This window comes from Triturus cristatus, chromosome 8 (genome assembly GCF_964204655.1).
Source record: "Triturus cristatus chromosome 8, aTriCri1.1, whole genome shotgun sequence".
NCBI lineage: Eukaryota > Metazoa > Chordata > Amphibia > Caudata > Salamandridae > Triturus > Triturus cristatus.
In genome coordinates, this window is record NC_140591.1 from 1,058,246,963 (window position 1) to 1,058,272,550 (window position 25,588).

The window sequence follows — 25,588 nt, forward strand, 5'->3', positions numbered from 1 at the left end:
TTAGTACCCACAATAGACAGTTAATTCCTTACATTCCAATAAGGTTGCAAACTACTGGCAAGATTTCCACATTTACTGGGCCAACCCTTCTTGATTAATTCACTTACAGCATTAAGTGTGACATCTCCTTTACAAGAAAAGTTCCATTGATCCTCCAGAATTGCTGGAATGGATACCTGCAGAACCTCCAAATCCTCAACGCTACACTCATTGGGCGTGTCAATGGGGAGGCGAGAGAGAAAATCCGCAACCTGATTTTTACTCCCAGGCACATACTCTATAGAGTAATTGAAATTTTGTAAAGAAACTAACCACCTACTAATTCTAGGTGTAGCCTTTTCCATGTCTTTTGAAAAAAACAATGAAACTAAGGGTTTGTGATCAGTCTTCAATTTGAACGGTAGACCCCATAGAAAATATTTAAAGTGATTAGTGGCCCAAAAACAGGAAAGGGCTTCTTTTTCAATGGTAGAATAATTGTTTTCTGCCTCTCTTAGAGTTCTTGAGGCGAAGGCTATAATTTTTTCCTTGCCATTCTGAAGTTGTGAAATTGTGGCACCGATGCCCTTGTTGCTGGCATCTGTGGTCAAAATAGTGTCTTTGGTACAATCAAAACTACCTATGCAAGGAGCTGAAACAATCATTTTTTTAATATTAGAAAATGCTTGATCATGAATGGGTAACCAATCATACTTAACATCTTTTTTCAATAGATCTCTTATGGGTTGTACTATTTCTGAGAATTTTTTTTACAAACTTAGACATGTACTCTGCTAGACCCAGGAACAATTTGATTTCCTCCTTGTTCGTTGGAACAGGAGCTTTTACAACGGCCTCAACCAAATCCATTTTTGATTTAATTCCTTCGCTTGAGAGTGTATGTCCTAGAAAATCAACTGAGGCTAGCCCAATTTTGCACTTGTTTTTTGTTTTTTTATAGTAAGGCCAGCATCTCTCAGTTTATTGCACACCTTTCTCAGATTGGCATCATGTTCCATTGCGCTAGAACCATGGATAAGAATGTCGTCTTGAAAACATACGGCCTTATCTATGTCTGCCAAAATGTGTTGCATTATTCTCTGAAAGGCAGATGAGGCAGAAGCCAAGCCAAATGGCAACCTCAGAAATTTGTATGTGCCAAACGGAGTGGTGAACGCTGTTAGGGATTGAGAGTCAGGTTGTAAAGGTACTTGATAATAAGCAGATGTAAGATCTAGGACTGAGAAAAATTTAGCACCATTTATGACCGATAACATTTCATTAATTTTAGAGAGAGGGAATATATCCACCCATATGCTAGAATTCAAACTCCTAAGGTCAACACACATGCGGATGTCTTGGCTATTTTTCTTTGACGTGATCACAATGGGGGCCAACCATTCAGAGCTTTCAACCACTTGTATGATGCATTGCTTCACCAATTTCTCAAGCTCTTTTTCAAGAGGTTCTCGCAAAAGCAAAAGCACTGATCTAGTTTTATGAGCAATGGGAACTGCATCTTTTTTTAGCCTTATCCTGTGTTCATAATTTTTTAGTACCCCTAACTCGGCAGAAAATACCTCAGGGAATTCCTCACATATTCCCCAACCCGTTAAGGATCTGTCCACAAGTAAAACTTGTTCTTTGTTGTTCGGGTCAAGAATGATCCCTAATTCTTTTTGGTGCTTCCAACCCAGTAGGTTGCTCCCTTTTTCAGTAATGTACACTTTACCATAAGTACATCTATCTTTGAATTTGATGCACATATTCACCATGCCTCTTAAAGGTATGGGTTCTTTATTATATCCCACAGGGTGTACATCTGGTTTCTCAAGTGTATACGCACCATTATGGAACAATGTGTTGAATGTTTCTCCATCAAATAAAGTATACGGCGGACAAGAATCCGCATATGCATTAATTCGCTTGCCATCCAAAGGAATCTCACAAATGGGATAATTAATTATTCCCTCTAACTCTCGGTCACGGACTTGAAAAATATACTTATTAACCCTTGGGACAGAAACATGCTCCTCATGTACCAAATGTACTTCACTCTAAACCTCTTTGGAATTGCACATTTTAGAAAAGTGACCAATTTTATTGCACTTCCTGCAACATACACCTCTTGCTGGGCACCTTGGAAAATTGGCAAGATGATTAGCATTTCCACAACGAAAACATTTAAAATTATCTTTCTTAACTTTAGATTTGTTTGCAGCGTGAATATCTGATACCTTTAAAACATCCTCTTCTTCTTTAATTTCATTTACTTGTTTTTCATCGTGGGAGGAATCTTTACTAATTTTCATCTCTTTAACACAATACGCAGTATGCTCAATACCTTTAGCAATGCTTACAGCCTCCTCCAAATCAGGATTTTGGGTTAGAAGTCTCTCTTGCGCTTTGTGGTCATTGGTGCAGCGAACTAATTGATCCCTGATAAGGGAATCCGTCAGTGCCCCAAAGTCACAAGTAGCTGAAAGACCTCTCAAAGCTGCAATATATGCTGTTACTTTCTCATTTTTTCCTTGTACCCTTTTAAAAAACTTGAGTCTTTCTAACACCACATTAATTTTGTCCTTAAAATGGGACCCCAATTTCCTTAAAGTAAAGGTAAAAACATCATCATCCCCTTCACCTCCATCTCCCTCATCTGCCAGATCTTCATAAACTTTTCTCGCTTGAGTACCCAAATTGTGCAGGAGAATATGTTGTTTTCTTACCGAAGAAAATTTCTCCCCTCCAATTGCAATTAAATAGGAGTGTAGCATTTTAACCCATCTGTCCCAAGGAATTTCAGGTTCACCCTCGTCATTTAAAAATGGAGGAGGTTGGCTCATATTTGTAACAGACATGACTACAAGAAAAAATTGCCAAATTTGAATTAAAGAAAACGCAATGTAATATGCATACAGGGTAGAGGAGCTACAAAACAATGGCACAGATGCAAATGAAATTTCAATGTTGATGAAAAGTATACTGATAGTACTTTGAAACTGTAGGCAAGCTGAGCCTATCAGCGTGAAAACGTAAGAGTCCAACTTGTTTTGAAACCAGAGCTAGAAAATGGAGCAAGGAGGCACTCGAGGTAAAAATTTGAACCTAAGGCACCAAAAACTCAGGCACAGAAAAACGAGAAAGAAAAAAAAACACCACCAGCAAGGAACTGGACTAGTAAAGGGAAACACTGGAAAATTGAAGAAATTGAAGAAAAACGCCACCAACGCTGGTAATTGCAGTCTAGCAGAAGGAAAAAACAACCTCACCAATGCGTAGCATCGAAATTCCACCTTTAACTTCACTATACGCATGAGGGCAGCCCAAATGGTGCTGGAATCTGACAGAGAATCACTCCAGAAACACCACACGTCATCCAGAAGATCCTCCAGGCAGCATAGGCACAGATCGATACCTTGTACAGCAGCACCACACCAATGAAACAGGACACTGCTCACCCAATGTTGAAAAGAAATGCGAAGACGTAGGAGAAACAAACCTCCAACCAATACACATGCGCGACGCGGGACACAATGCTTAAAAACGTTGTTCTCTCACCGCTGAACATGCGCCATGCAGGACACTTGCCGGAAGAAAGATCGAGGATAAAAAACACCGTGCTCTCGCTTGCTTATGCGCTGAGGAGGAGCGCATAATGAGCTGCTGACTGAAACCGAAGCACTGGCGGGACACTACCCTGGAGGCTCGGTATACGCTGGAGGCACTTTCGTCGCTGGAGGGAGGAGGCAAGCAGCGATGAGAAGGAAGTCCTCGACGGTCAAAGAAGGCAGAACGGAGAGCTTGTATGAGAATGAGGGGCCAGGTAGGCCAGGGGAGGAACACTGACGCTGTCCCCTGCACAGCTGAAATCGTCGCCAAAAATGTAAAGAATTACTCCACTCACGCAGTGCGAGTCAGTGCAGTTTATTGCAAGTCAGGTCCCTGCTCTCCACAGACAAACAATGCCAACGTTCTAAGGTGCCCTCTAGAGCGGGCTAAACCAAGGTAAGAAAAGGAGAGGGGAAGGGAACGAAAGAAGAGAGAGGAAAAGGAAAGGGAGGGAAGGTAGAGAAAGGAAGGTATGGGAGGTTATAACACTTTTCTTTCTCTGACTGCAAAGTGGGGGGAGTTTGTAAACACCATTCTCCCTGTGAAAAAATAAGCAGCAGAAAAAATAGCCTAACATTTGACCTCTTTCTCTGAAGTGCAGCAAATGTGACAGATAAATACAGAATATAAAAAGGCATCATTATTTATTGCCAGGACGTTGGTGACCCCTTAAAAAATTGACTTGTGACCTTCTGGGAAATACTGACTTAAAAGGGTAAGGGTTGCCTGACACTCATCAAGGGCAGCTGGGCTTCCTGCTCGGGAGCTGATTTGTTGCCCACTAGGCTCCATAGAGACTTATGATTAAATCACATTCTGCTGCTCTGGCTATTATAAACTTGTCTTTGACTACAGGTCTGGTGCCTTGTAAATTAAAAAAAGACTAGAATCTTACCACTAATTTAAAAAAAACTTACTCTGGTACCTGACCTCTTGGAAAATGATAGGACCTTGTCTCCACATATTTTGCTAAGGCACTAGAGCTTGCAGTATTTAATTTGCTATCATTTTCTTTTGTGAATTGCTGAACCTGACCATCCAGGTCAGGTTGGCTTTCGAGTTGACTATAGCACAGAAAGTGTAGTTACATCCATGGTAGATGAACTACATCAGCACGCTGCTCGAGATATCTCAATTGCCCTGATTCTGTAGGGTCTATCAGCAGCACAAGACATTGTTGAGGACTAGATGCTATAAGAAGGACTGGAAGTTTTTGGCATCAGTGGTAATGCACTTACGTGTTTCCAGACTTTTCTGTCCAATCGATTCATCCAGTAGAAGTAGGACCCTATGTGTCCAAAATAAAACTCCTATTGTACAGAGTACCAGAGGGGCCAGTGTTTTCACCGTGGTATTCAATCGGTAACTGGCAAATTTGATCCATTATTTTGCGGACAACATGCAAAGCTTATTCATAGTGGAGAAGGACCCTAGTATGAGTGCCACAAAACTACAAACGTGGCATGTGTAAGAGGCTGTATAATGCAAAATCACTTGAAGTTAAATCGGGAAAAGACACAATTTTCCATTTTGCTAGATGTCAATCCAGAATCATGCATTCTGGCCTCCGTCAATTGGTCGAAAACCCTCCCCAGCTCACATCTCAAAGAGCCTTGGGTTCAGATTGTAGTCAAGTCTGATTATATAAGACCAAATTAAAGTCATAGAAATAAACCTGCCTCTTGGGGGTTTGGAAAATAATAATTTGTCTCTTCAACTTACCTCAGAAACTTCAAATCATAAATGCATTTGTGTCTGCCAGGCTGCACTACTATAAATCCACATCCATGGTTCTGACTGATGAGAATCCTTGTCCAAAATGTAGCAGTTATACAGATTCTGGATATCAAGAAATATGAAAATACCACCCCTGCATTAATTAGGCTAAAGTGGCTCCCAGTTAGAGAAAGGATAATGTTTAGATCCTTATGTCTGGTGCACTGCATGATAAGAGGCCAAATCACTTGTCAAAAGAATCCTCACTTTATGTGCCCAGATGCTGCCTGAGTTCAGAGAATGCACATTTGGTGAATATGCCCTGTTTTCGATGTGCCACTCTTTTCTGTGGCACCGGCAAACAGAGCCTGTGCTTTTTGAAATTCAGGGAGTAATGAAAATTTGGCTATTCACAGTTAGCCCTGCAATGTAGTGTCTGGTTTTATATTGTCTTATTTGTCACTGAGCCATTGACAAATGATTAGTACTGAGATACCTATAGGTGTCTGCATGTTTTAATATGTTTAATAAAATAAAATAAATGTCCCGCTGTCAGCCCTGGCCCATGCAGGTAACATCGGTATTCCGACGCACGATGACGAGGCAAAAGTAATTATTTATTTAATTTTCCCTCTACATCGTCCCTCGAAATCCCCCCACCTGGCCCCATTGCCGCACGGCTGTTACCTCCACGGACTGCGCCTGCCCACTGTATATCTCACTATCACCTCCAATAAACTGTTCATGCTATGCCATAGGCCACTACGTATTATGTAGATCTTTTAGCATTGGAAAGCAAATCTAACTCATTCAGTGGTGTAACAGTAATTCATGAAAGTTTTTATAAATTGGAAGGGACATTGTAAATGAAAAAAGTAGCATACTTTTCATGTTAATCTCCTTGGTCTACTTATTTATTACAAATGCGTTTTTTCTTTTTTCGAAATACGTGGATGTGTGGATAAATTTGACTATAATCAAATGTCAATTTTCCATTTCTAGGTGACAATGACAGTGACTCAAGCTCAGTATTTGATTCTGTAAAAAGAAATAAGACTGCAAGTTTAAAGCCATTTCGTGGAACATACCAGAGGCAACAGCAATCAGAGATGGAGTTGAAACAAGAAAGAACTCCGTTATATAACTCTGACCCCAAAAGGAGAAATTTATATCATCAAAATCAGGGTCCCAGATCAAGGCACCAAGCCTTAAGGCCTAAAAAATGGATTGACACTCTGGAGGAGGAAGACATACAGCCATTTGAGTCTGATGAAGGTGATGATGAAGAAACAACCAGAGGAAATTGATTTGTAAGGATTGAAGAAGCCGTTGTTTCAAAGATGGATCATGCTAGTTGCAGCTTTCTTTGCCTAGGAAAACAGGACTTTCCCAGATGACAGAATTCCAATAAGGCATATCTGAGACCCCCGTACTTTTCCAAACCAAATGTTTTTTAAAATACTATGCAAAGAGTCACCTTAAAGAAATATATATTATAGAAATTTTTGATATCTGCCATTTTGAATTTTTCCGAAAAGCTTTTTTGTGTTATTTTATTTGTTGACAGGTGACTGAACATAAACATCTACCTATTTTAATATTATATTCATAAGAAAAAAATAGCCACCAGTAATTTATTTTTGGGAGGCGTTTCTTGAAACACTGAGTTGCATACATTGAGAAAATTGTTTACAGATTTTTAACTTGAGGAACCAACCCTTTCAGAGCTCTGCACAGTTTTGTAATAAATACTTAATTCAACTTTTATTCTGCAGTTTTTTGCGAACATTCTACAATGAAGAAATGAAGTAAAAGTGGTAAACAACCCTAAAAGCAACTTTGAACTTCTGAATGGACAAATGTCTCGATAGAGTTCTAAGCTTTAACAGAACCATATTTTGTAATGTTTGTAGTCAAGAAGCAGGAGGCAAGCAGAGTACACTTGTATTGATTTTGCTCTGCATCTGAAGTCTGCATGACGTCACGATTTATCATTAACGTACTGGATCATTAATATGCATTAGCTGGCTGGTATAGTTCGGAATCATGGGTTGAAAGGAGAGTTACAGGTACCAAAACGTCTCTAGAAATGGCTTGCTCTCCCACTTTTAATGAGTACAGATCACTTAATACTGAAATAAGAATTTAGTTGAGATACATTTGCCATTTTATAATGTTTCCTTGAGGAATGCAACTGGGCCCACAATTCCCACTTGCTCCCAGCAAGCAATAACTATATAAAGTATTGTGATGCCATCTGCTCACTCAAGGAAAAAAACAATCATACATAGCTAAATATTCTAGGAATAGTGTCGCCTCCTCTAATTGCCAGAAGGACACAGACATTGGGGCTGAAGAGGTAGGCCAACAGGTTGGAGCGTTCTGTCTGTGTGAAAGGAACAAAGCCTGGTGGATTAGTACTAGTGGTAGTTGTCCCTATGGAAGTCCAGAACAAAGCAAGATAGTGGCCTTCACTACCCTCAGTCTGGAAAGTTCAGGGCAATGATGGGATGTGGTATTTGTATGGCTTGAAATAGGCCAAAAGGAAGCAAAGTGCTGTGCAGGGTCCAGTGTACAGTCATAAACTGATTAGAGAGTTAGCTGGTTTCTTAAAGTGTAATGTGGGCTGTTAATTCATCATGTTGTAGTGTTAATAATTTTTCTGGGGGTCTTTCCCCCCAAATCCCCCAGCCCAGTTTTGAGCCCTTTTTGGATGCTTGTGACAGTTTACAATTCATAAGCCTTTGTAACCTTTTCTTACAGTTTTTGCATTTTCTGAGTGGTACTCCATGTTTCCTATTTTTCCCAGTGTCAACCTACTTGCCTGATTTGTGAAGATTGTTAATAGTTTTCCAAAGCAAACTAATCATTGAAATATGAAAATGGAAAGGAGGAGGAAAAAAATACAATTAGTGACAAACTTTTCATTTGTAATTTCTTGCCCTGATTGTCGATTTACAAAAGTAACAATCCATTATGAGGCACTTCTGGTTGCAAGGATATGTAGTGTTTGTTGGATGCCCAAAAACATGTGATACCCAGAGAAACAACTGAGCTGCAGCTTGTTATGATTTTTTGTTTTTGTTGTGACCATGCAGCAATTCATATGGTAAATTCCAATGAATGAAAAATGTTTATGAATGGAGCCTAGGTATTTTGAAATGTTTATGTATAGCGAGTATTTGCATACCTCCTAATTTGGGGTTACCCATGCTATCATATGATTTCTAGGGCAATTTGCAAAATGTAATCTTTTCTGAACACTGGCTTGAATTTGGAAGCCAATAATAGTGAGAAATTCAGTTCGTAATAATAAATGTTATACCATTCTGTGTTCCCACACTTCTTGCTTCCCCAAACTGGTTTCCCATAGGTGTCTAATTTTCAGAATTGTCTGGTTTTTAGGCTTCTCTGGGTGATGGCCGAGACTAAAATCCTGAGCTACCCACTTCTATGAAAAATATTGACTTTGATTTAAAAAAATGTTAGCTAACGTGTTTAGAGGGGCTTTCCTGTTGAGAGCACCAGACCCACCCACTAAAGTAGGGTACCATTCTTTTCACAGAAAGTGTGGAAACATTGGATGTTAGAAATTTTGTGGATACCCACAGAATTTTCCCTCTCAAAAATATGAGGTAAATATGTGATTTTAACAACCAAAGATGGACATTGCCGGGGCATTCTGGGTGAGAAAATATAGTAGGATCCACGCAAGTCACACCACAATAGACTAGTATTCAAAAGCTTCAAGTGATGTTATTGTTCCCTTGGAGATGACTGACTCAGAGCCAAGATACGATAGCCATCCCATAGCGCACTTTGGAACAGAATTTTACAAACACTCTAGGAGATGCTGAACTTTAATAAACATAGAATCTTCTTAAGCCCAGCTGATGAGAAAACCTCTGCAGCACAGTGTCCCTAGGTGAGACTGGCATCAATGTAGGAATGGCATTTAGGAGGCGCAACTCTAATTATTATTGCAAACAAACACACTACTCAAGTACAGAGTCATACTTGTTGGATCTAGCATAGTGAAAGGGTCGGTGAAAAAATTCCATAAACAAATGATCTTATGAAAATGAAGAAATTACTGTTAATAAGATAATTTGAGTATCAGAAAGATGAACCCTTGACTGACAGTTTGCGAACTGTAAACCCATGTCAACAGCTAGTTTACAGTCCATTCACACATCTTTCTTGAAAGACACATTGAGCCAGTCATACTTTTAGGGCCAGATGTACGAACATTCTAATTTGCAACTCGCAAACTTTTCAGTTTCATTTTTTAAGGGCAGGCAGTGGTCCCTGGGACCACTGCCTGCTCTTAAAAAATATTTTCGCACCCATTCACAAAGAGCAAGGGGTCTCCTTGGGACCCCTTCCCGTTTTCGAGTGGCTTATCACCCTTTTGAAAAGGGTGGTACGCTGTGAGTATTTTGCAACTGCAAATGGGTTCGCAAAACAATCATACATTGCAGTTAGACTCGCTATTAGGAAGGGACGCCCTTGGCACGCCCCTTCCTAATAGCGAGTTGCAAACCATATTTTAAGAGTCGCTAATAGATTGGGGACTCGCAAAATATGGTTTGTACAATGGGCTGACTGATTTTGCTGTCACAAACGGGCCAAATTCCCGTTTGCGACTGCAAAAAATGGGTGTACGTCTGCCCCTTAGTGTCTTGCAGATAATAAAATGCTGAAACTCTTTTGGTTCCCATTGTACACCGTAGGCCTGTGACAATAAGCTTTAGAGTGAAGGCTTAGATTGTTGAGTTCTGACTTATCTGCAGTGGAAAAAAAGATGTTTAAAACTACTCTCCATGTGTTTCGAGGTAATTGGGGAGTACCTGGGCTGGTAGGACGCTACAACTGGAGATGAGATAAGGGATACAAACCCCGTACCTTGACAACACTCTTGCAGAGAGTTTGTTGTGGTCCAGCAAACTGCTCTTGCGTGGCATGTGTGCCACTGTCGAAGTGCGGATTGACACTGACAATATTGGAGTCTCACCGCAATCCCAGTGTGTGTAAAATGCTTAAAGATAAGGAGAGCAACATTGAAAGGTGATATGTCAGCGGCCAGGTACTGAATGAAACAGCTGAAAATAAAAGGAACTGCGCCATTATGCTAATTAATGCCATACACTATATGGAGTAAGATTGCTAAAGCAGATGCAACCAAGTTACGAAAGGAGCGTACAGCAATTGTTCAGAACAAGTCAAACTAAAATTCATGTGAAGCAGAAATGTATTTGAAGCAGAGATAACCAGGTGTTTGTGAAGAAACATTTGAACACAAAGCTAACCAAATATAATACCATTATCTGCTTTCATGGACTAGTGGTGTACAAGAGTAATCTACTTACTGAAGCAACTAAAGAGAGGAGTCATAACATAGCGTGCTACAGAGTGGCCCCAAAAAAGAGGGTAGGGGTTGTGCTAGCAGAGTTGTCCCCAAACAAAGCGGACCACCACCAAAGCTTTTGTACAGGGGCTCAGAACAACTCCCTAGATTGCCATCAAGAAAGGAGCTTCGAGGGAGAGCCAGGGCAAAATCCAATCTGCAAAAGTCATTAAGGCTGACCCGAACCCAGCGCATCACAGGGTGCTAGAGAAACTCTGCCTGATCAAGTTCCACACAAAACATCTGAGAGACCATCACTGTCCACAAATGTATATACGGCTGCTGCATTCTTAAAACTGACACCTGCATTTGATATTGCTAAAAAACACAATATTGGCAATAGATGCAATGCATGGATAGAGACGTTTGGAGATTTTTATAGATGCAACTGATTATAAAAAGATTATAAGCAACTGAGGAACATGGCTGGGGAAGGAGTGAAAAGCCATTAAAAAGATACCACAAGAAGGTGAAGTGATGTATGACCAAAACAGCCTTGAAAGTCAAGTTTAATCCAGTGATAAATAGGGATTATGAAAGGTGCATATTCAGTCAAGAACGCCAGAGACCAGGCGACACCATTGATGAGTTTGTTGAGAGATTAGATGGTCTGGTAAAGCACTGTAAATTCAATTAATTTAATGATGAGGAAGCTACCCGACTCAGACTAATCAATGGATTGCTGTCAGATTATTTTCAGTGACTAATGCTGAAGGAAACTCCAAGTTTAGACCAAGTCCCCAAGGCTGCCCACACTGAAGAGTGTGCTGATCGCCAAGCGACTCAGCTGGACATGGAGGCCGGAGGCGCCCAAACTGTGTCAGCCATGAAAAGCAAGCCAAAATACAAGGCAGAGGTACACAAAGCGATGTCTCCACAGAAAAGAAAATGTGTTACACATGTGGACTGTCTTTTCCACACAAAGGTAAATGTCCCACCATTGGACAGCTATACATCCGCTGTGCTAATGCGAACCATTTCAGGACGACTTGTAAGGCGAAGACAAAACATAAAAAATAACCTGCCAAATGCTTCCTCAGTAATGTTCGACACACTCCCACCAGGCCAAGTAGTCACATCAACTGAGACAAATCAACACCAAACAAAGTTGCTTGTCATCTAAATCATCAACAAAGAGCTCCTCAGTATCAGTCTCCAGTGAAAGTGACAATGACAATTGTGCAATGACTATGTTTACTGCAGTTAGGCATGCACACGTGGGGCTAGTTGAATGTGAGGAAATACTCAAAATGGGGAAAAATCAACATGAAAAAGCACCAAAAACATTCAAGCGGACAGCAGTGTGTCAGTAAATATCATGCCTGAAGAAAAATATCAAGGGTAATCTCCATTACCACAACTTACGAAGTAAAAAACTGAAGTATACACATGGGCTGCCTCAACGCGCTAAAAAAGTCAAGGTTCATTTGTAGCCATGATGAGACATGAAACAACTGTGGCACAAGTGCTCATTTATGTACTTCAAGTTGAGTTGCAACACTGCTGCTGATATGGGACTGATATCAGTGAACTACAATATGAATGCTCATCTTGAAGCTGTAAGTAAATTCCCTTCATTATTTCATGGGTTAGGAAAACTCAAAACAATGAAAGTAAAGTTACATATCAATGAGGATGTTCATCCTGTTGCTCAAAGACACAGACGAATTGCGTTTCACTTGCAAGAAGCTTTTGATAAGGAACTTAATTTGTTGCTTCAACATGACATCATTGAATGCTCTACTGGTCCAACACCATGGGTTTCTTCCATTGTAGTAGTGTTTAAAAGAAACAGTGAAGGAACTGTACGCATATGCGTTGCAATGCATCAGGCCAACAAGGCAATTGAGTGAGAGAGACATACAGGTCCACACATTTCTGATATGATAACTCAATTGAATGGTGTGAAGTTCTTCTCTAGACTCGACTTAAATAAAGGATATCACCAATTGGAACTTGAAGAAAAATCCAGGTAAATTACAAAGTTTTTCACTCATATTGATCGGTTTTACTTTAAGCGATTGAGTTCTGGTGTATCCTTTGCTGCAAAACGTCATTTGACGTGTCAACAGCCTGTAGTAAATGCATTTAACTATAGTGGATTTTGGAGCCACACAGAAAGAGCATGACAAAGCTCCCATTCAAGTATATCATTTACTGAATAATGCAGGCTTAACTCTGAATGCTGACAAATGTGTTTTCTACAAGAAAAGTTTGAAATTCTTTGGCCATGTCTTTTCTGATCGGGGTATGAAACATGAGCACTGTCTTCTGCATATCCTCCAAAATAAATTTCTATGTTACTATCATTTCTTGGAACAGCCAGTTACTGTTCTAGATACATACAAGACCTTGCTATGGTCAGTGCACTGTTATGAGAACTGATGAAGCAAAATGTGTCTTTTTATTGGTTATGTGAATGTGAGAAGAGCTTCCAAAAAAAGCAAGCTGTGGAGGGTGCCATTGAAAATGCCTACTTTGATCCCAAACTTCATACAGAGGTTGTAGTTGACCCTAGTCCTGTCGGGTTAGGTGCAATCATTGCACCACACAATGGACAGCCAAACGCCCAGAAACATATTGTGCCATATGCCAGTAAAAGCCTGTCAAAAACAGAACCTGCTTACTCACAACCTGAGAAAGAAGCTTTTGGCAGTGGTGTGGGCTTGCGAATATTTCCATGTGTTCTTGTACGGGAAACCTTTCACAGTTGTGACTGATCATCATGCACTGTTGATGATATTGGCAAAGCCAAAGCTAACGTGCCTCCTCAAATTGAATGTTGGGGTTGGATGTTACAAGAATACAACTATGCAATTCTTCCTCATCCAGGTAAAGATCAGAATCCTACTGATTATTTTTCAAGAGTGCCATTGCAATGCCCTGGTACTCCATCTAAGACCGTGGAGGCCTACATCAATTTTATTGTGAAATTGAGTACACCAGCTGCCTTTCCTTTAGAACAAATTGTCACTGCCATGAGCCAAGATAGTGATTTGTTAAAGTTAAAAGACATTATTGCTCATCAGTCATGCAACCAGCACTCTAGACCTCTTGCTAGTGACAGTGAGTTTGAAGTTCAAAAATGTAAGTAATTAACTTTCTGTGACTCAAGAAGGTCTCATTCTGAGAGGTACACAAATTGTCATTCCCAAGAGTATACGACAACAAGTGATCAACGTTGCCCTTGAGCCTGGTATCCTTATCCAGGTTTCCTTATCTCAACAAAAGGGTCAAAAAAGACTTACAGACTTGTCATATATGCAATTTACTTTCATCTCAAGTTATTCAGCACCTTTTGAACATGTTATGAATTGCCACATTATACTTTGGAGAGAATTGCTGTTGACTTTTTTGGTCCGCTTGAGAATGGACATCATCGCCTAGTCTTTTTTGATGAATACTCCCATTTGTCATTGGTAGAAGACCTTTCATCCACAGCATGTGAAAGGTTTATTCAAAGATGAGATGGCATCTTTGCAACATGGGGTGTACCAGCAATCTTAAAATCTGACAATGGCCCACCTTTCAATAGTCGAGAATTCAAAGATTTTCTAAATTACCTCAATATAAAGTGTTGGAGCCGGCCTCGTGGCGTGGTCCTGTTCCCCCTCGCTAAGCCGCACGAGGTCCCATGCACCTCTGGGCTCCTCCATTTTGGATTGTACGTGACTCTACGTAACCACCTACGTGACCCCGCTTCACCCGGCCTCGGTCCCAGCGAGGCCCGACATCGAGATGCCAACCCCTGGCCAGGGGGATACCACGTGAACCCTTCCCACTCCCGGCGGAGGGCAGTATCGATGGGACCCCCAACCGTCCTTCCACACCTAGGTGCGATCGCCCCACAGCTCTCTGGGGCCTGGCGTCTCTCCTGCTGGGCGTCTGGCCGCTCCCTACCCGGCCTCTCCGCCCCCCCGGGCGCAAGGGTCCGGACATCAAAGGGCTCCAGTCCTATATCTGGGGCGACCCGACAACAGGACAACAGTTGTATCCTGGAGTCAAGAGCCCTGCTGATCGGATCGCGGCTGACCCTACGGAAGAAGACTCATCCTGAACCCACACTCGGAGCCCTGCTGACGACATCGCGGCTCCACCATGCTTAAAGACCTTCACGAACCTTTGGGGCCCTGCTGACGCTGTCGCGGCCCGACCTTGTTGAACCTTACCATCAGAGCCCAGCTGACCTCGTCGCGGCTCGACCGAAGCGGACCTACCACCGGAGCCCTGCTGACTGTGTCGCGGCTCGACCCAAGCGGAACTACCACCCGAGCCCTGCAGACGCCGTCGCGGCTCCCCACGTCCGAGCCGCTCTGAGACCAGCACTCAAGGTCTGGCGCAGAGCCTTCCCGTACCTGGCTGGTACTAAGACTGTCCCGCTACCCTATCCCTCTAAAGACATTGAGACTCTTACTGGATCCCTCGATCCCACTGTAAATATTGAACGTACTACTATTGATAAAGAACCAAGTTAAGCAACTGATACAGAGTCCTGTGTGGTGGTATTACTGGGCCTAGTACGATCATAGGAGAAGGACCTCCCCTAGGGGGCTTCTCAGCGGCGCTCGGCTATAACTTTGCGGTAGGAAGGTGCCCTGGAGTAGTCTCCCCGACTCCCCGGTGGTCCTCCCTCCAACATAAAGTATCAAAAAAGCACTCCTCTTTGCCCCCAGGCCAATGGCCTGGTTGAACAGCTCATAAGGACTGTAAAGAAAGCTGTTCAGCGCGCTGCATTATAGAAGCTCGACCTCAAAGTTGCTTTAAACACTACCCTTCGAGATTCCCATTTGGCCCCTGGGACTCTCATGTTTAAAAGAGCCATGACGACCAAGCTGCCCTATGGACTGACCTCAGATCTAAGAATGAGAAAGACATTCATACTACGGACTTTAGTCACAAACAGAAAATGAAAATATATGCTGACAGAAGACGCCATGTAAAAGATGTCACCTTAACAAGAGAAGATGGTGTGCTTGTCAGACAACCCGGAAAAAGAAAGTCTGATGCTCCTTTTGAGGCTGAAGCATTTACCATCACTAACACCAAAGGACACATGGTAACTGACCAGCACCCTGGGAAGCGACGTACAAGAGATCCCTCTCATGGCGACATGTGGTCCATCACTCACAAAGCATCGATGTCAGTGTAAAGACTGGGTCCCATAAGACTGTTGATGACTCTGTGTCTGCTGATGATTCGACCTCCCCTGTGCAGATCACTTCTACTTCTACTGCCAGCTCTCGGTTTTCAGTGACCTGATCAGGACGTGTGATTCACACGCCATGACGATTAGTTGAATTGAATGCAGGTATATTTATGATCATCTGTGTGTTTTTTTATGCATTTCTTCGTGTATCTATTTCTTTATCTGTTTTTGAAAAGTTTAAAGGTGTTATTTAACAAAGCAGGAGATTTAGTGTTTACCCAAATAAAAGAATGCTAGAACTCTTTTGGTTCCCGCTGCACACTGTAGGCCTGTGACGTAGGAGTTGGAATAATACGTTGAAGGCAGACTTAGAATGTTGAGTTCTGACTTTTATGCAGTGTAATAAATATGTGTAAAACTACTCCCTGTGTGGGGCATGATTACTCGGGAGTCCTTGCGCTGGTAGGACACTACCATACCACTATTTAAGGGCTCAACACAGCAAACATCACAACACATATCAACAAACTACAGCCATTAAAGAGCTCATCGCATTCTTGCACCCACATGAGTGAAATATTAATCACAGTGACACCCACCAAGCCATCAACCAATGTGCATAAAAACACACCTACAGAAAACCACTACACACATACGAAAAGCCAACAGCCATGCATACTGCCAGCTAACATTCACACATTCCATCAACTACAAGCACTTCTCCCACCAGCCAAAATCCACACATGTCACAGCCAACAGCCACACTTTCTGGCAATACACACGTATTACCAGCCAATTTCAGCATTTATTAGTGTCGATATCTGTGTGTCACACCTACCTGACTATCTGCTTTCGACCTACAAGATTTCAGCATTTATTGGTGTCAATATCTGTGTGTCACTCCTAATTGACCATCTGCTTTCTACCTACAAGAGATCCCAATGACAATGAGTCTAAGCTAAGCTTTGACTATCTGTTCAAGTCTGTCTTTCCCAGGGTCCTGAATAATACTGTGCAGGTGCCGGGTGAAACATTACTAATGCCTCCCAGTGGCAGCTTGCTTAGGCTGAGGAACACATGTCTTCCATGCACCTTAAGTGCACTCAGTGTGCAAAATCCAACTTGTTCCACTGTGTGGAACTAAGTTTGGGGAGTCTGAGGATGCACCTGTGATCCATTCCTCAGATAGCGTGAGCATATGGTCTTTTGAACACTGAAATAAATATGCTGGGGTACACTCTCCTAATTTCACTAAAGAGAACTTCCTGAAAGACTAAGGGCCTGATTTAGACATGGGCCGTAAGACCATAAGGTTTGGCAGACAGGGCACTCCGTCAATATGCGCCATACATCATGCCCACTGTATTGTGCAATCCATTGACTGTCACGCACTTGAAATATTGTGGACATAACATACACCACATTTTGTAGGAGGATGAACATGGGAAGCAGGTTACAAGCAAGACAAATATGTACCTGTTTACTAATCAAGTAACCATAGATGGAGCTATTCGCAAAGGTAAATTACACGTATGAGTAATTTACTCTAACACTTTTGATTGACATCTTTTGGCTATTTATAAAACTGAAGTGTAAAGTTACTCTAAAGTGAGTGGAGCCAAATGAGTAAATGTACTACTGCCACAAAAAAAACAGTGGTTAGTCCAGCAGCACACATGGCCAACTAATGGCAGTTCACTATACATCCGATGAAAAATGATAGAGATAAAGAATTAAATTAAACCCCTAATAAAATAATGTTAATTTACATTCATTCATTTAAAATAGTTGAACAAATAAATACATATAATTTTATATTGAAGGATATATAAAGTAAAACATTTCTCTTTGATTATAAAAGGTTTTCACAACCGTTTTTAATGTAAATACTGATCAAATATAATTAATTTATTTTTGAATAATTCTGGAAAAAATGTGCAGCCAGAAACCCAGAGGAATTCTATTGGTAGGGTGCCAGGTCATGCAAATTTTTACTGCGCCTCACTATTTGATCCAACAAGTCATCCCTGGTGTCTAATGGAAGCAACAGGTGATCGCCTGGTGCATTATACGACAGGAGAGGAATAGAGAGCCTCAGCTTTCCATAGATAAGTCCCTGTGGGACACTTCTCTATGAACACGGATAACAAGGCTCTTTCCTGCCCCTCCATGCTAGTGAGGAAACTTGGAACTGGTTTCATGGGTGGCCAGTCATGCAACTGGCATCATCATTTCACTGACACAATCTCATCATTTACTGAATGCCACTACCCTCAGCCAGATCAGGCCAAAGGGGGAGGGGCAAGGGGGCACCAGAGCAGTAAGAAAAAGCAGCTGTTCTGGTGCCTTTTGCTTTGACAAGACCTACACATCAACACTGCCTAGCTTAGATCTCTGTTGACGTGAAGATCGCTAAACAGTTACAGAACTTAGTCTTCAGCTCTTTCCTAAACTGGATGCGATGTGAGGTTGTCTTTGGTCCTGGGTCTCCATCAAAATCATACTAAAGGGGTGAAAGCATTACAAAACATTCATGGCGGTCAGTTCATGCTCTGTAGGGCAGAGGGGCAAGGGGCAAGGGGCATACATTATGCCTCGACAATCCTCTTAATTCTACAAGCAGTTTCCCTTTCCTCATTAGACTCTGGGAGGGGTATTTTCATTACCCCCATGCTGGTATGCCAGCCAAAAGCATTCTTTTTTAGGTCGAGCCACGACAGCACTTGCGTTGTCTGTAAGACCTGTTGTTTCTCTTCTCTGGGCTTTTGGCACACCCACTGATTGCCACTGGTTGACATCAGTGCCCTTCAGAAATGCTGGGTTGTTATTGGTGCGTTGGTCTCAATGTCCCTCCTTTGTGTGCTTAGCTCCATCCCGAGCGATTCTACTAAGCAAACATTTTGGTTGGCCATCACACTGTACACACTTATCACAGCTGTGTACAGTGTGATGGCCAACCAAAATGGCCTCTCTTCCCGTCTGCATTGGTCTTGCTAAAGCCCAGTTTCCCTGGCTCCTCCCGCTACTCGTGCAATGGAATTCTGAACAGCTCTTCACACATGATAGTGTTTTGAGTGGCTCCATGCACACACACCTTCACTTTTAAAGTCATACTGAAGGGTTGAAAGCCTTCACTTCGAGTCGATAAAAAGCAGAGATTGCCTGGTTATATTTGCATAACTAAAGCTTTTACCGCAATCAGCATACTCAGAGTCTATATGCGGGTATATGCTTGTGATCCTTTGTGCAATGCCAATTTCACGTGTCGCTCCCAAGGCCCATAGTATTTGGACCTTCCTCCAACTTCAGTCAGTGTTGTTATTGCGATCTGTGCTTTGAAACCACCGTCTAGAAAGAATTTGTGCTCAGTTGATGCTAGTGGGTGCCAGAGCAGTTGGGATAAAACCTTCCTATATGCACGCCTTTCTACCTGTTTCAAGAAAAAAATATCTCAACAGGTCCTGCTAGAACGAAGTTCATATTGTTCACTTCTGTTTTTTATAACAGAACTACTTTATCTTGCATGCAAAGTGCACTTTTCTGTGAGTAGATACTAGTAGCTATTTTAAGTAGTAGCTAAGACACTAGACCGAAGTATGAACACCAGCCTTCTCACCTAAACACATATGTTTGACTTCACTAAACCGCCACCAGCTAGGGCTTTCCGTGTCCAAGGGATAGAAACAGAGCCAAGTGTTAGCCAGAACTGCCTCAATGACGTGTCGTCAAGCCCTCATCACCACCTTTTTTGTTGTCCTGCCTCCACCTCGTCCTGATGCAACTCATGCCCCTGGTGTTCACTGTAAAGTGTTCACTGCTTGTCCCCATTTGGTCCCTACCCTGTCAAGAACCTATGCAGGGATACTATACTACCTTGATGGCACCCATGAGTTTTAATCATTGCATTCTTTTGAATGGATGCAGTAGTCCTTGTGTGTGTGTGATATTATAATAATTCAGAATTGTGGTACTCTATTAAATACGAGTGGGTAAATCAGCCTAGAAGTGCAAATTCATGCGTAGGGAATTGCAAGTGTGAATTTCCTTTTGTAAATCAATCAATTTTCTAATGGTTTTACATGTTCTTCCTTCTCAGTTAGAGATAGTGGCATCTAAAATTGCATCTGTAGTTAGCATATTTTTCTCCCTCCCTGCCTCCATCCCTTTCTTTGTAGACACCTTTTTTCTCACTGTGTCAATAAATGAATGCCAGCTTGTCACCTCCACCACATCAGATCATTTTCATCCAGACGGCTAGGAGAGGAGTTTGTTCCCAGTGCCCTTATAACAATGTCATTTCAGGCAGTGGGTATTATGTCCTTCATGTTTTCATACGAGCAGCTTGCCTCCTTTCAACATTTATTTAATTGTATTCATAACAGCATGCCATACCTTAACAGGCTTTCTTATTACCAATACCTTGTAATATTAAGCTTGAAGCAGTGCCCTTCGAATGTGTTTATAGCCAGATACTTCACCACCACTGATGACCTGGAAATCAAAGGGTGCAGAAAATATGTGGCCTTTAGTGGACTCAGTCTAAGGGAAGCCATTCTTCAAAGAAAAAAAGAGCCTGCCTTTTCTACAGAAGACCTGGAGTTTGTTCCCATCCTTCACTTGGTATTGTATAAAATATTGGAAATTAGACTAAACTGCTCTTCGAGAACTAGATTTGTTTCTCAAATGTTCCTACAGTCCAGTATGACAACTCAGAGTTGCAAATCTATTACAGCCTCTTGTAGTTTACAGCCTCCTGAAGGCATTACTGCCACTGCCGGACGATCAGAATCATTTAATCGCTGTATTGTTGAATGCATAGTTATCCATGTCTGTGATCCCTCCCTCACCCCACATATATCTAAAAGACATTGCCATTTCTAATTCCAACAGTCCTAACTCAAACAATTTCGAAACCTTTTGCATTTCCAATGCAGGCAAAATGTTTTTTTTCCCAGCCCCTGAATGAGAAAGAATTACTAATTTGCCTTGGAAATATTGTTCAAGATTGCCAATTAGCAAGTTTAGGAAATATCATCATAATATGTGCCATAACATGTACATCGGCGAAGTGCTATCATTTTCAAACCTAAACAAATGGCAACCAACTCTTTGATTTGTCACAATTGGGCATTTTCGACATGAATATAATACGAAACAAGCATTTTGATATCAGAGATAAATACTTCGTGAAACTATAATGCATCAATCTACACAATTTACACATTGACGGTGATTCACAAAACGCTATATAAATAATCATGCACACAAATATATGAACATTTCCAGGCACACTCCTAGGTTTTGTCAGAATATCTACGAGCGTATGATTGGTGGGCGTGTTCCTTTGAATGTATTTTACCACAACAGTTTCCCACCTTAGAGAAACCATTGCAGGCCCATGTAATATTGGTATATCTTTTCATTCCACCCATTCAGAAAATCACTCTCCTGCTTTCATTGGATTACTTTTAAATGCTTCTCAATGAAGAAGTGTCAACAACATTTTATGAGTGTCCAAAAACGTTTTGACTTGCAAAAATGTAGATCAGGTCGACTGCAGATAAAAGAACTGGAGATTTTCTTTAGCAAACTGTGTTTAAGCAGGAATAGAACGATAGAGCAGAAGCCCTGATTAACTTTTAAAACGACATACAGACATTTGAAACAAAGTCACGTAGATGTACATTGCAAAGATTAGGCATAGTACGGCATTGTGTACTTTGGGAGAATACTAACTGTATTTGCTTGCAAATTGGTAAGAAGAAGTTATTAGTTGTTTTAGTAATATGTTAAGGCCTGTTATATTTGAAGATACGGACACAACGTAAATCAATTACACAAGTATAAACCGGCTTCCGTGCCCCCTGAAGCGTAAAGGAAAGAGAGGGAATGCTTGAATGAATCTCCATTATATTGGACAGGAATAGTGACGTAGGAGACGACCTATTCGCCCAGCATGGCAGAATCATACCTGGTATGCTTGTGGGGAAATTGTCTAGAAGTTAGGTGCTGGACAGCCCATATCATGCGGATTCTGAAGGTCATTTTGCCAAAGACCACGACCTGCATCTATTTGACTGGCCCAGGGTTCAACTGAAAAGTAGGTCTTGTTTAGCAGCCCAGGCCAGGCTTCCCCACTGAATGACTGGTGTTTGTAATGACAACGGTAGCAAAATAAGGTAAACAACAAGGCTGCCCGAATGCTCATAAATGCTGGGATGAATTTAAGAATGCCATCCATAACTTTTTTGTTTTTCTCAGTACTCGAATGGCGCTAGGTCAGTTGAAGTTCACTTCTTTTTCCAGTGTATAAATTAGCCTGCGTGTAAAAGTGTTTGCCTTCCCTTCAGCAGTGTTCACAATTAAAAGGAGGACAAACACAGCTCTGTACAATATTACACTATTCATAATTTGGCACATTGATAACGTCAGTTTATCGGACCTAACCATTTATTCTTTATTCCTGGCTCTTTGTATTTAGATTTCTTAAATTGTTAGGCTTTGTTATAATGTTCTGGATGTATTATGATTAATAGAGCTTTCAAACTTTAAATAAGTGAGATTTGATACTTGCATTTCATCAGCCGTTTCTGAATCCTAATTATCAGTTTCAGTGTTCAAGGGCGTTCAAAGGCACTTACATTGCAATGATCTTTTGACACTCCTGTCTCCTGTGAGTACAAATTGTGCTAACACTCAAGTTACAGTAGACACCATATTGAGAGCAATGCATCTCTTTCTTTCAACCACAACAAACAGAACAATGAGCCTGCTCTGGGTCTCAAGGATATCATTTTGCCTAATTCTATCACCTTTTCCAGACACATCCTTTTGTATGTTCACTGCTTTTAATTTATGAAAGGGGTACAAAATGAAATCATGGACCTAATTACTGCAGTCTCTATTCATATGTAAATACACAGTTTAAACACCTAACGTAAACAGGTTAAAATCCGATGCTGAATAAAATTAATCTAAAAGTGGAACGCTGTGTATGAACTTCTCTTGCCCTACTGATCTGTGAGGATTGCTTTCTACAAATATATTATATATATATATATATATATATATATATATATATATATATATATATATATATATTACCTACTGGTGGTCGCCAGTAGGTAGTTAAAGTTAGGACCTACGACCAATAGGAAATCCGCAACATTCTATTTGGAATAACTTTGGCGCCGGTAGACGAATCTTCGCAAAATTTTCAAAACTGGTGGGGCGCTCCGGTCCGCTCCTATCCTAGAAGTCTCGGGGTGATTCGTCAAGCGGGGGCCAAGAAAAAAGGGGGGTCCCAAAACGTGTTTTCCCCATGAAATTTTCCATAGGAACCTTTAATTGCAGCTACAGCCCGAACTGCTGAACGGAATTACACCAAATTTGTCAAAAAGGTAGCCCTTGGTTCAGAGTTGTGCCTTTTGGTTAAATGGTGTAAATCCGTTGAGTAGTTCCTGAGAAAATCAAAAGTAAAATCACATATATATCTGGGCGGAGCCTAACCACACATCTCATCGTGAGATCTGATTGGCTGTCAGCATCTTCATCCAAGAAGTGTTGGCTGCCATCTTGGGACCAATATACATGATAGCACCTCATTAAAAAGCATTGCAGTTAATAGAAGGTTTTAAGACTCTAGTTACATTATAAATCATTTGTTGATGGTACCATACTCATTTTAGGAATTGTGGTGTGTTCTAAGGTGATTTTACTATGTGAAAAAAGCCTTCTGCTGGGATATCATGAATCATGTTTGAGAGAAAACTGTTTTCTCACCCTTTTCCCACAGAGGTTTGGAAGGTGATCTATCAGCTAAACTGAGAGCATATTTTCTGTAAATTCACATTATCTTTCTCAGTCATGTGAGACTGAAGTCTGACATTCTCAGTAAAACATGTTATGTTATATAGTTATGTTATGTTATGTTATGTTATATAGAATTTCTATAGCGCACGGCTACTCCGACAGAGTGTTCCGGCGCTTTTCACTTGCAGCTCAGCGAGAATAACATAACAACATGGAAACAAAACGAAAAAAGTCAGAAGAGAAAGACCTAAAGATTAAAAAGCCAGGTCTTATGGCTCTTCCTAAACAGAAGCAAATTAGACGTGCTCCGTAGGACCAGAGGCAGCGAGTTCCAAAGCTGGGGAGCTTTCAAACTAAAAGAACGCCCCCCCAGTACGGGCTTTCCTTACACGTGGCACCAAGGCCAGGTATAGAGCTTCTGATCATAGAGAGCGGGCTGGGCGATAAAAAGTCAACCTCCGCTGCAAGTACTTTGCCCCTGTGCAAAACAGAGCTTTATGCGTCAGGGTCAAGGTTTTAAACATGATCCGTTTCCGGATAGGCAACCAATGCAGCGCCTGCACCAACCCCGAAGCTCCCGCTCGCCTATGGAGTCCAAAAATAGCGCGAGCCGCAGCGTTCTGCGCCACCTGCAGGCGCTGGACCAAATAGTCCGGGAGCCCCAGAAAGAGGGCATTGGCGTAGTCCAGTCTAGAGCCTATTAGAGCCTGAACGGTGATCCGCCTGTGCTCCTCAGAGAGCAATGGTAGAAATTTGCGGAGCATCTTCAAAATGCCAAAACAGGTGCCGACCAAACCAAGGATATGTGATCTTAATGTAAGCTTGTTGTCCAGCTTAACTCCCAGGTTTTTGGCGACCAAAGAAGACTGAGCAGGGGGACACATATCCATAGGCCACCAGACCTGCCATTCAGGGTCGGCGGTGCATCCGAAGAACAGGATCTCTGACTTGCTGGAGTTGGCCTTAAGGCTGTTCCGCTGGAACCAGTCAAAGACCATCCCCAGACAGCCCCGAATACACTCTCCATCGAATGCCTGATCTTTCCCGCATGTGAAGAGCAGTTGAGTGTCATCTGCATAGGATACAATCTGGGCCCCAAAAGCCTCCACCAATGCCGCCAGAGGGGCCATAAAGATATTAAAAAGAGTCGGGCTCAACACAGATCCCTGTGGAACTCCGACTCCCAATGGCGGCATCTCTGCGGTGCTTTGAGAAACCCAGACTGTTTGGCGGCGGCCCTCGAGAAAAGATGTAAACCATTTGAACACCGTCCCCCTAAGACCGATGTCATAAAGCCTGGCGAGAAGCGCCTCATGGGGGACGGTGTCAAAGGCCGCCGACAGGTCTAGCATGACAAGCATGGCCTTGCCGCCTACATCCAGCATCTCCCGGATGACCTCCGAGACCTCCAACAGTGCCGTCTCAGTACTTAAATTGGGACGGAACCCGGATTGTGATGGATGCAGGAGATGGTTGGTTTCTAAGAAACCAGACAAGATGCCATGGACATGCTTCTCAGTGATCTTAGCTAGGGCCGGGAGAAGGGAGATTGGCCTATAATTGGCCAACACCTCGGCATCTAGTCCAGGCTTCTTCAGGAGGGGGATCACCATCGCTCTCTTCCAGGCGCATGGGACCCTTCCCTCCCTCAAGGAGGCATTAAGGAGAGGATTAACCAATGGGTTCACCACCGATGCCACCCTGGCCAAAAATTTGGCCGGGCAGGGGTCCAACGGCGAACCAGATTTAAGATTGGTTAGCAGCATCAGGGAAGCTTCGTAGGAGATAGCGGGGAACTCCTCCAGCACTACAGCTGGCATGGACGATGAAACAGATCCCACCCCAATGCTGCACCCCCCCTCACCCGACCTCTCCGGAAAAGAGGCCTGGATGGCCTTAATCTTCTCAGTGAAGAAGCT

At 42.1% G+C, this 25,588-nt stretch overlaps 1 protein-coding gene across 1 annotated transcript in view; it reads left to right on the forward strand.

The window, feature by feature from the left end:
• Window positions 1–8,639, forward strand: part of SLC9A4 (solute carrier family 9 member A4) — a 413,232-nt gene extending 404,593 nt beyond the window's left edge. Inside the window, exon 12 of the mRNA XM_085622597.1 lies at window positions 6,307–8,639. Coding sequence (XP_085478723.1) covers window positions 6,307–6,611 — 305 coding nt within the window. The 3' untranslated portion in view covers window positions 6,612–8,639. The remainder of the gene's footprint in view (window positions 1–6,306) is intronic.
• Window positions 8,640–25,588: the final 16,949 nt, after the last annotated feature.